This window comes from Lipotes vexillifer, unplaced genomic scaffold (genome assembly GCF_000442215.2).
Source record: "Lipotes vexillifer unplaced genomic scaffold, Lipotes_vexillifer_v1.1 scaffold1403, whole genome shotgun sequence".
In the NCBI taxonomy this organism is placed as follows: Eukaryota; Metazoa; Chordata; class Mammalia; order Artiodactyla; family Lipotidae; genus Lipotes; species Lipotes vexillifer.
The window spans coordinates 8,813-21,430 of NW_006775845.1; the positions used below are offsets into that span (position 1 = coordinate 8,813).

Sequence of the window (12,618 nt, forward strand, 5' to 3'; positions counted from 1 at the left end):
CCTCATTGGTAAAGTGAGAACGAGATCACTTACCTGATGTGTACATAGATGGAGTACCTGAACACAATAGCTATTAGTTCTGTAGTCCGTATCTCCTACCACCCTCTCAATCAACTTCACCATTTTCCCATTCCTAACCAACAGTGGTTATTATATACTTTCTCTACACATTTAAAATCCCCAATCCTTCCTTCCTTGATTTCTCAAGAAGCAACCTTCTTGCCTATGTTCTTCAAAAGACAGCTAACATCAAACGCAAGTATCTCCTTCAAATTAGTCATTACACAAATACTAGACTAAAGCCTGCAACTTAACAGATGCTTTATGTTCTATACAGATGTATTCTGTCCCTCAGGTCAAAAAAAATCCCTAAATAAAGGTGATACATTTTTTGAGTTCCTTACGTATCCAACACCTACCAAACACTATGACCTTCCAGCTTCCAAAGCCTACTCAAAAACATTTAGTTTCCCCCCCTGTCAAAAAGCAGTAATTCTCAATTTGCTAAAATGAGAAAGGAAGAATCCCCTTTTCAATATTAGCTCATATTACTTTTTTCACCACTCCCCAATGCCTTCCACATCTCCTTCTTTACTTCTCCCATTCAGTCTGTCCACACTTGCTTCTGTCTACTCAAATGCTACATGTAATTCAAAGCCAAATTCAAGTGTCAAGCATAAAGCCATCTCAGATAAACCTTACATTAGAGTCTGAACTTACAACACTTACTGTCTCCACTAACATTTCCAAAAATGTATTCAAAGGAATATTAACATGCTTAAAGGTGTTAACAATATGACCTCATAATTCTGTGAATACTACACACTATATGTATCACTCTTTTAAAGTCACAGTGCATGTTAGCATTTTAACGGCTCTGAGAAACCCTATAGTAAAGACCCAAATATAGTTTAACCCAGCAACTCTGAAACTTATATTACTATGGAACTTTTTTTTGTTTTTGGCCACGTGGCACAGCTTGCAAGATCTTAGTCCTACAACCAGAGATTGAACCCACGACCTTGGCAGTGAAAGCGTGGAGTCCCAATCACTGGACCACCAGGGAATCCCCACTATGGAACATTTATTTCAATGAACAGCAGTTAACACTGTGAAGCACACTAGCATTCTTCAAAGTACCATTTGGGATATTCTGGTTTGGGGTTTTTTGTTTGGCAGTTAACTGTATTTTTTGTTACCTTTTATACTGCTATTAAATTTACAGGTCTGTGAGTGTTTGTTTCCCACAACTAGACTGGAGGTTCGTTAGGAAAAAAAACTATTCCTATTACTCTCTTTTATTTCCTAGTGTCTGGTACATTGTGGATATTCAACAAATAGTCATAGAATCACAGCAGGTGAAGAGAATACTGAATTTGTTCCAGATAGTCACTAACTGCACACTTAGTCTCCTTTTCTTAGGGCAGAATATAGTGCTGCTGGTATTTTGGACATTAAAAAACTATGAAGAGCCAAAGCCTAGACCAAGACTTTCAACTGAAGACTTCTCTGAACCGCAAAGTATTTCACTAAAGCAGGTAACCCATAACGTAGATATCTTTAACTGATGATCTAAACATACACATAATGGAGCCCTCCCTCACTACAATACACTATATACACACATGTACACACAGAAAGGTGTGCACAAACAACTCAGAAGTACCTTTTCCGACAGGGTAAGTTACTGATTAGCAAACATGCTTTATGTCCAGAAAAGAGTGATCAAATAACAAACAAACCTGAAATTACATGATAATTACCCAAATGAACTGGGGGATACCTGGGGAAAAAAAAATTGGTGGGGAAGGTGAAAAGGGCTGTTGAAAGGGAGAGATTATTCATGTAAAAGTGAAGGTAAATGGACTAATGAACAGTCAAAAGTAGAGGGAGACTGACTGCAGCTCAAAATATGAACTTTTAATAATTAAACCTGTACAAATATGGCACAGGCCCCTCAAAGGAAGTGTGCTTCCCATCACTAGAGATGAAAAGGCGCAGACTGCACAATCCACTTGGGAGGAATATTGTACCACAACTTGAATGTGAGATGAGAATACTAGAAGTCTCTTAGATTTTTCCAGCACTATATGTCTGGGACCCTAAAATATCTATCTCACTCCAACCCAGTACAGCACCTGCCGCCACTGACACTGCCAAGGGGACAGAGAGAAAGAAAAAGATGTGTTCCTGTCATCCTGACCAGGAACTCAGAACACACGTCCTGTGAAAACAAGGCCAGAGAGAGTAAATAGTTTACAAAACTCAATACTATGCCACAGATAAAGTTAAATATATTTTTTATGAATCTAAATGTCAGTCAACGTTGTTTCTACGGTAAAACGTGATCTACATTCCAAATTAACTCAAATATTTGAAACATAGCCTGTTCATGAGGGAGTCTATGTGTATTACTTTTCATACTGTATTATTATTTTGTTTTTTTCCCTAGAGTGTAAGCTCCTTATGGTCAGGTATTATTGTTTATATATTTGTCTGCTCCCACAGATCGTTAGTATTCTGCTTGATTAAAAATACTGCTTCACTAACAGAGATTAAATTCACTAGAATGGCATAACATTTTGCAGTTAATTAGAGACAGCATGGCAATGAGTTAGGGCAGAGACTACTCAAATTCAAGTCCTACTCAGACTGGCTCCCTGTGTAACCTTAGGCAGGTCATTTAACCTGTCCAAGTCTCAGCTTTCCTATCTGAAAAATGATGAAAGTGAGGATTACAGAAAATACTCCATGTAAAAGTACCTGGCACAAAACAGGTGCTCAATAAATGCATAGTATAATACCCAGCACATAATAAGCACCATATGAGTGTTAAATAAATAAGGTCTGTCTTTTTTACAATTACTGTATGCAAAAAATACTGTCAAATATTAGTATTAAAGGTTGATTTTATGTAAATAAATACTACAACTCCTTTTCCTGTCAAAATACTAAAACGACTAATGTGAGGCACAAATTATATACCTGAAACTATAATAATGAAATCAGGAATCTGGCTCTGGGACAGAAACCTGCTTCTTCCAGATTTCTCCAAAGGAGTTCAACAGTCAAGAGGATCAGTGATTTTTCAAAACCACTGCAACAAAACAATGGTATTCTGAATCTACGTCAGTTAATCGAACACGTCACACAGCCCAACATTTCTCCGAGAACCCGTCCAGCTTCTCTCCCTTGCACTCTGAAGGAAAAGTCCACCTAAGCTTAACCCCACCTAGAAGATGAAACTTTTCTTACCAGGCCCCGCTCCTCACACCACCAGAGCACAATAAATCCTTACTGCACAGGCAAAGAGGCGAATAGGATGAGGCAGGCTAGAAATACCCTTGGGAGGAAAGTATTCGAGGGGCCACCCGGTATCCATATCGCACCTTAGGCGGTCCAGACAGGCCCCACAAAGAACCGCCCAATCCAACTTAAGTGACAGACGCGCTGCCACCTCATCATCTCCCAGTTCACGGTCTCACCTAACACTCAGCCACGCTTGCTCGGCGCGGGCCCCTGATCCCTTCTCTCTCTAGGTAACATTTGAACTGCCTACCGGCTCCAACTTCTGCAAAAGCGACAGCGACCAAAACCAACCTGGGACAGACGCTTCTCCTACAGAGGCCAAATCTTAAGTCAGAGCGCAGGCGCATTTCCCAGGCATCGCTCACGTGACTGGAAATGGCTGGGTTCTAGTTTGCTCGGTATTTGATTAAAAGGTCTTAACGTGAGTCGAGAAAGGGGAATTTCTCCTTTGCGCATGTGTCCAGCCCGAGCCTGATGGGAGTTGTAGTTCCACGGGTGAAGGAAACCGAACTGAGATTTCTGCAGTCCCCGCCCTCTTCTTCTCAGGTGGAACTTCCTAGGGGAAGGGGCAGGGTCCAGCGCCCAGAGGCCGGGCTCCCAGAACAGCTCCCCGTGATGCTGCCGCTGTGGGTGGCGGTGGTCGCAGTCTCGGCGCTGGCAACACCAGCTCCTGGGACAGGTGGGCAGAGGCGGGGAGCAGCTCAGGCTTGGCCAGATGCGCCTAACGTGGTGCTAGTCGTGAGCGACTCCTTCGTAAGTATGGAAAGGCAGGGGAGGGGGCGCTCCGCTACATACCCGCGACCGGCCCACAGCCCTTCCTGTGCTGCTGGCTTTGGGGAGCAGAATCTGAGACTTTCAAACGTGTTTTACCCTTATGCAAAGTAAGAAATGCATTTGCCTTGAGGCCCCGTACACCCATACGTGCACCACATAGATATGCATGTAAAACAAACATACTTTAGTAAGATGCACTCCAATTAGCATCTTTGCAAATTTTTTTTTAATTGCTGACCTCGACCCACTAAATTATCTTACCACTACTAATAAACTTTCAATCCATACCCCCGCTTGATTCAATTGTGGGGAAAAATAACATTCTATCTCAACATAAAAGCCTGTTAGCTTTCCAGCAGTCAACGTTATTTTTATTACTCAGGTGTCTGATAATCCTGTTAGTACTGATTTATATTCATTAGTTGACATAATTTGACACTCGCCCATATTCCAGATTAATTGTGTATGTGTGTGTATGTGTGTTGTTGCTGTTTAATCCCAAACTTAAACAGTTTTTGTAACTCTCCCAAGCCATCAACTAAAAAGAATACTACTGTCAACATTACCTGATACTTTTAGTATTATCCATGATATTAAACCTAATGCTTGGACAAATGTTTGGTTACTAATTATAATATTAGTTTTTTGTGACTGGGTGTTACTGTGGTCACATAGATTATTGGTGTTAAGCATGTCTGGCACCAAAGAGTGCTTTTAATCATTATGTTGTATTGCCTTTCCTCATAGATTAACCCGTGATGATTAAAGTTACATAATCTGGATATACCCATAGGGTTTGCTGAGAATATTAAAGTAATCTTTATGATTATCTAAACTTAGGAAACAGGCAATATTGGAGAGTAACATGAAAGAGGTTTATTAGGGAGTACTCATGAGATCAAAGGGAAAGGAAGAAAGCAGGATTGTGCAGAGAGAAGTTGAGTTTTGTCACTGTCTCACTAGAGGCCTCAGCTGATCTTATGGGTAGTTCTCAAACTAGTATGATGCTTCAGAACTGTTTCCATTTGTGGTGAGGAGACCAGGCCTTTGTACCCTCATGTTGGATGGCCATTACTTGTGGAATGCTCCCAGAATGAGGCATCATTTTGGGCAAGACAACTCTCTTCAGCAGAGAAAATCTTTCACTCTAAAAGGGAACCTAGGTGGTGCATCAAAACATCCTAGAAACTTCTGAAGATGACTGAAATATTTGGTTTATTTTTTAGTGTAGTATAAGCACATAGATTTTTATATATTTGTGTATACAAATATTGTATGCAGACTAATACCTTATGAATATAAAAGAAAGGATCCTGAAAAAATACAAGCAAATCAAATTCAGCAATATATATAAAAGGTTATACACCATGACTAAGTGTGATTTATCCCTGAAATGTAATATCTGAAAATCAGTCAGCGTGGTAGACCACGTTAATTGAATGAAGGGCAAAAAACACGTGATCATATAAATAGATGCAGAAACAGCATTTGACAAAGTTCAATAACCCTTCATGATAAAAGCACTCAACCAAGTAGAAATAGAAGAGAATTTTTTCATTCTGATTAAGAACATCTACAGGGCTTCCCTGGTGGCGCAGTGGTTAAGAATCCACCTGCCAATGCAGGGGACACGGGAAGATCCCACATGCCACGGAGCAACTAAGCCCGTGGGCCACAACTACTGAGCCTGCACTCTAGAGCCCGTGAGCCACAACTACTGAGGCTGCGTGCCGCAACTACTGAAGCCCACACGCCTAGAGCCTGTGCTCCACAACAAGAGAAGCCACCACAGTGAGAAGCTGGCACACTGCAATGAAGAGTAGCCCCCGCTCACCGCAACTAGAGAAAGTCTGTGTGCAGCAATGAAGACCCAACACAGCCATAAATAAATAAATAAATATTTATTTATTTTTAAAAAAAGAACATCTGCAAAAAATCCACAGCTAATGTTATACTTAACTATAAAAGACAATGTTTTCTCCCAAAGATCAGGAACAAGACAAGGCTATCTGTTCTCACTATGTTTATCGCAATTATGCTGGAGGTTCTAGACAGGGAATTAGACAAGAAAATGAAATAAAAGTCATCTAGATTGGAAAGGAAAAATTAAAAGTATCTCTATTTGCACTTAACATAATCTTGTATAAAGAAAATCCTAGGGAATCTACTACAAAACTTTTAGAACTAATAAGTTCGTCTAGCAAGGCTGTAGGATGTAACATCAATATACAAAAATCAGTTGTATTTTTATACACTTGATTGATGAACAAACTGAAAGTAAAATTAAGAAAACAATTCTATTTAAAATAGCATCCAGGGACTTACCTGGTGGTCCAGTGGCTAAGACTCCGCGCTCCCAATGCAGGGGGCCCAGGTTCAATCCCTGGTCAGGGAACTAGATCCCACATGCTGCAACTAAAGATCCTGCACGCAGCAACGAGGATCCCACATGCTGCAACTAAGACCTGGCGCAGCCAAATAAATAAATATATTTTTAAAGTAAAAATAAAATAGCATCCAAAAAGTGAAATACTTAGGATTAAATCTAACCAAAGAAGTTCAATTCTTATACTCTGAAAAACTACAAAACATTGTTGAAAGAAATTAAAGAACACCTATATAAACACCTTATGTTTATGAACTCAGATTTAATATTGTTAATATAGTAATAATCACCAAATTGATCTATAGATTCAATGCAATCTCTATGAAAATCCCTATGACGTTTTTGCAGAAACAGAGAAACCCATCTTAAAATTCATATGGATATTCAAGGGACCCAGAATACCTGAGAACAAAATTGGAGGACTTAAACTTTCTACTTTGAGAACTTACCATAAACTACAGTAATCAAGATAGTGTGTTACTGGCATAACAATAGATAGACATATAAATCAATAGAATAGAATTGAAAGTAGAGAAACTCTCAGGTTTATAGTCAGTTGGTTTTTCAGGAAGGGTGCAAAGACCATTTAATGGGGAAAGAATAGTCTTTTCCACAGATAATGCTGGGAAAACTGACTATCCACCTGCAAAATGCCTCACACCATTTTCAAAAAGTAACTCAAAATGTATTGATGAATGGAACATATAAAACCCTTAGAAGAAAACATAGGGGCAAATCTTTGTGACTCTAGACTAGGCAATTAAAAACTGGGCAAAGGATCTGAAAAGACAGTTCTCCAAAGAAGTTATGCAAATGATCAATAAGCACATGAAAAGATACTCAACATCATTACTCATTAGGGAAATGCAAATCAAAACCACAATAAGACACCAATTCACACCCACTAAGATGACTATAATCAAAAAGAGACAATAGGGCTTACCTGGTGGTGCAGTGGTTAAGAGTCCGCCTGCCAATGCAGGGGACACAGGTTAGAGCCCTGGTCTGGGAAGATCCCACATGCTGCGGAGCAACTAAGTCTGTGCGCCACAACTACTGAGCCTGCGCTCTAGAGCCCACGAGCCACAACTACTGAGCCCACGTGCCACAACTACCAAAGTCTGCATGCCTAGAGCCCATGTTCCACAACAAGAGAAGCCACCGCAATGAGAAGCCCGCGCACCACAACAAAGAGTAGCCCCCACTCGCTGCAACTAGAGAAAGCCCGCGCGCAGCAACGAAAACCCAACGCAGCCAAAAATAAATAAATAAATTTATTAAGAAAAATAAAAGGAGACAATAACTAGAGTCACAAGAATATGGGAGAATTGCAACACTCATACACTACTGGTGGGAATGTAAATGGTGCAGCCACTTTGGAGAACAGTTTAGCAATTTCTAAAATGCTAAACATGAGTTACCATATGATCCAGCAATCCACTTTGAGGTATATATCCAAGAGAAATAAAAACATATGTCCACACAAAAACTTGTACATGAATGTTAATACTGCCAAAAATTGAAAACAACCCAAATATACATCAGCTGGTAAATGGATAAATAAAATTTAGTAATGTTATTCAACAATAAAAAAACAAATGCAGTACTGATAACATGCTGCAGTGTGGATGAACCTAGAAATTGTTACGCTAAGAGAAAGAAGCTACACACAAAGGGCCACATATTGTATGATTCCGTTTGTCCAGAGAAAGCAAATCTACAGAGACAGGTCAGCAATTACCTAGGGTTTGGGAAAATGGGAGGATTAGCAGGTGATGGCTAAGGGATACAAGGAATACATGATGGAAATGTTCTAAAATCGATTGTGGTGATGGTTGCACAGCTCTCTGAATATACTAAAAACCATTGAATTGTACAAATTAAATGGGTTTTATGATGTGTGAATTACATCTTAAACCCTGTTTTTTAAAAGAGAAAATAAGCACCTCTGCCTGGGTCTTAAAGGGCACAAGCATCCTCTCTGCCTCCCTCCTTCCACCTCTGCACCTGCATTGTTTTTAGTTTGGGTGAGGTTTCAGGAGTGGGAGGTGGGCACAGTACTGTATACCAGAGTCTAGTGAGGATCTCATTCAGTCTGGTGAACAGATCTGAAAAGAATGCTCTTAACAGTCTTGCTTGATAAAACATCTAGACAGTTAAAGTTACTGTTACATGCTTTCATTAGAATGATGTCTTGAAATCTAAACTTCACTGGTTTTCCCTGGCCCAGAATGATGAGGAACTGAGAACCAAGTCATGGTTCTAGAAGGAGTAATCCAGATCACAAAATCATATCTACACAAAAAGCTCATCCATCCCAAGGGGGAAAATGCCTGGACCCATGACAGTCCAGAATAATAGCAAAATTCAGAAATTAAGGCAATTGGTATCATCCTTGTCACTTTTATGCAGAAAGCCAATTAGTGGGCCTCTTTTTCTTTTTTAAATGCCCACTGTTAGAGTACTATATTTGTTTTGAACTGTAGGTATGATCTTGAGAAAATTGAAATGGGCTATTATTAAATTATGGAAGTTATTCTGAAAGCCATTCTGTAAGATTTCCTCTCCCAACTAAATGTGATAGAACTATAGTTTGACCTATGACTGACGATCCATTGTGAACCACAGTACCACACTATGGAAAACTTAACTTTCTCTGTGTTTTTATCAGCTAACCATGTTAAGATCCATTTCAGTTCAGAATTAATTATTATGTGGACCACCTCCCATTGATACCATGAGCAGTGGTACCAGTTTTAGTCTATTTTTTAAAGTATTTGCTAGTGTGTTAAAAACTACATGAAGTTAAAAAACCAAAATTTCTAGAAATGTTTAATATTTTCTCTAATAAATAGTAATTCTGATCTTTGTCTAGAGTATTGGTATGCTTTTGACATTGAGAATATGCGTAGCATAATTTAAATATTTTCTAAGAACCTAATCAAATACAAATCTTTCCACTGATGTACTTAATCCAGGTTTATTAAGCTTTGCAAAAATATACTGTTGAATTTTGAACATATTAAATTTGCCTTTTGTAAATTGAACAGCTCTGAATTAAAAACTCATTTCATTTAATTCACTAAATATTTGTGAAGTGCCTTATATATCTTAGGCAGTAATCTTTACGTGGACCACCTTTCACACATTCCACGTTAGAAACTTCCCCAAGTGAGGCAGTTATCCCCTCTGCCATTTGCTATCCCTGCTGCTCTGCACTTTAAAGATCCCTGCTTTCTAGCCTGCTTTCAATGCAGATGAAGTCCTTGTACCAGTCATAGAAATGAGTCAAGAAATTGCTAACATGAGTTATAGATATGCTGCTGTAGCCGTTTGCAGTGGTCGTTACACCCATTTGAACCTAGCCTGCAGGACTTGGAGTCCAAGCCTCACTGTTTGAATCACTGCAGTGCTTCTGCCACATGACTACGTGCTGCATCCCTCCAGCTAGATGAACCTGGGTGGCTGGGTTGTCTAGATTACAACCAGTGGCCACAAATGGTTATTATCCCCCATATCCAAAAGACTGTAGGAATAATACATCTAGGCATTTGGGATTTATGAGGATAAGTTTCTGAGAGTTTGAATTTATGAATTTAACAAAATTCTTATGCACTTTTGTCTTGAGCTCCCTAGCTCATCATTCAGGAAGTCAAGAGTTGTTTGCTTCGCATTCAGTGATTACTCCTGCTCGAAGTGGTATTTATTTCAACATACAAGCATGCTCTAATATTCCCCATCTTTAAAAAAACCTGACCTTAATCCCACATTTATCCTCCAGCTAACTCTAACATCCATCCCATTTTTCTGTTTCGCTTTGCAAAATAACTACTTAGAAGAGGTTTTTTCACCATGTCACCTCCCATTCTCTTTTCCCTGTCTGCTTTAGATGTCCATCCCTACAACTCCATTGGAAGTGCTCTTGTCAGCATCACCAACTATCTCCATCCTACTCATTCCAGTGTGCATTTTCTGGCCTTCTTTTACACACCCTCTCAACACAGCTATTACCCTTTCTTGACACACTGTCTTCTCTCAGCTTTCATGAGACTCAGTCTACTGATATCTTCCTCCCTCACTGGCCATTCTTTCTCGGTTTCCCATGCTGCCTTCTCCTCTTATTCGGGACTCCTCAGGGTTCCTTTCTTTCCTCTCTTTTCACTCTCTCCCTTAAAGGTTTCATTTAGTCTCACACTTTTCAATACCATGAATATGTTAAAGACTTATTTCACCAAGATAGAATTCTCTGAGCCCCAGATTCCTGTCTGAACCCTACAGCCTAATTTATATATCCATTTGGAAATCTCAGACATCTCAAAGATTTATGTATATTCCATATTTTGGATTGGTTCACTTTTAAACTGTTTATTTACAATTACATTGAAAACATACAATAGATATAACTCCAGGACTGGAACATCCTTTTTTCTCTTTTTGCTCTTTACCAAGAAGAGTTCTTCAATTCCCAATTCGATTCCAAAATACATATATCCAACCCAAACATCTCTTCCAATCTTCAGGCTCATTTCTCTAGCCGCTTAGTTGTTATCTCCACTTAAGTCCTGAAGGTATCTCTAACTTTACATGTCCCTTAAGTTATTTGAATGGCTGATCCTTCTCATTCTTTAGGTCTCACTTCCCAGAGAAGCCTTCCCTGTATCAAAGCAGGTCTCCCTTGTTATTCTGTATCTTAGGTTTTTCTCAATGCACATATCACAGTAACTTGTAATTATTCTTAGTTTATTTACGAGTATGTTTTTTGCCTCCCCTACTAGACTGTAAGCTTCATGAGGCCAGGGACTCTGTTTTTATTCACCATTGTATCTCCAGATCTTTCACAGTGCCTGGCACATACTAAATACTCAATAAACATTGGTTCACTCAGTCCATCATCCCCCAAAAAGAAACTTTCCAGGAAGTTCCTTTAATTTATTTACTATATTCAAATGGATCCAAATGTCACACTACATTGAATTCTCAATATTATGAACCAGAGAATGATAACAGTTTCTCTACCTGTTTTTATCTTTTGAGGATTCTTAGGATCATAGTGAAGTCTTTTGCTACTTGTGAATTTTATGGTTAAAATTAAAGGAAATTATTTTCTTTTGTGATGTAATCAATGGTAATTAAATTTCTTTATTCCAGGATGGAAGGCTAACATTTTATCCAGGAAGTCAGGTAGTGAAACTTCCTTTTATCAACTTCATGAAAGCACATGGCACTTCCTTTCTGAATGCCTACACAAACTCTCCGATCTGCTGCCCATCACGCGCAGGTATGAGCATGCTTTAATATTACTGGAAGTGGTCCCATACTGAAAATGTTTTCACAATTTAAAAAATTATACCCCACAATAGGATAGTAAGTCATATTTGGCATCTAATAAAAAAATTTTAATATATGTGATGTGTATTATAAGGTATGTATTGGGTATTGGGGCTTTTTAAGAATAGGAATTTTATCATAACCTAAATTGGTATTTAGTTCAAGTATTATTGTTTCATTTCCCTTAGGATTGGTGACAAAAAATCTTTTGACTATCCAGGCAAATTAGGAAATGCTCATATTTCCTTGAAGAGTTCTATTTCCAAGGAAATTTTTTAGTAAGAGATAGGGAGCTGGGAGGAGACTTCAAAGTATACCACAAAGTAGTTAGAACTTTTCAGATATATCTGGATTTTTCTGTATTATTTCAGATTACATATTTTTTCTCTTCAGTTTCAATTCACTTCTATCCCAAATCTAATTTTTCACTTTTATTATAGTAATTTAACAAATAGGCATAGTTTTAATGGCAAAATAACAGTGATATTAAGACATGACTAACTGAAAAATCGGGGAAAATTGACATTTTTATAAATTCTATTGTCTGATAGAGTTGTTTTCTATCTCCTCTAATTTATGATTGTTTGCTCTGGAACTCATAAATATCACCCAACAATTTTCTTTTGTCCATAAGTTCCTGACATCATATTCTCTGTGATTTGAGTCACAAGTTCTTTCACCTACATTTTCAGCACCATCAACTATATAATCACCAATGATTAAAGGAAACCTAAACTCTATTTTAAATATTTCAATGATGAAGGACCAGGTATATTAAAAACACGTTTGTTAATTTTTTTATTCTTTATTGAGCAAGTGGA

The 12,618-nt window shown here is 38.5% G+C and overlaps 1 protein-coding gene across 1 annotated transcript in view; it reads left to right on the forward strand.

Moving 5' to 3' along the window:
* Positions 1 to 3,921: 3,921 nt before the first annotated feature.
* The window catches only part of ARSK (arylsulfatase family member K), a 45,686-nt gene continuing 36,989 nt past the window's right edge, over positions 3,922 to 12,618 (forward strand). The window contains exons 1-2 of the mRNA XM_007450226.1: positions 3,922 to 4,062; positions 11,618 to 11,747. Of these exons, the coding sequence (XP_007450288.1) occupies positions 3,925 to 4,062; positions 11,618 to 11,747 (268 nt within the window). The 5' untranslated portion in view covers positions 3,922 to 3,924. The remainder of the gene's footprint in view (positions 4,063 to 11,617; positions 11,748 to 12,618) is intronic.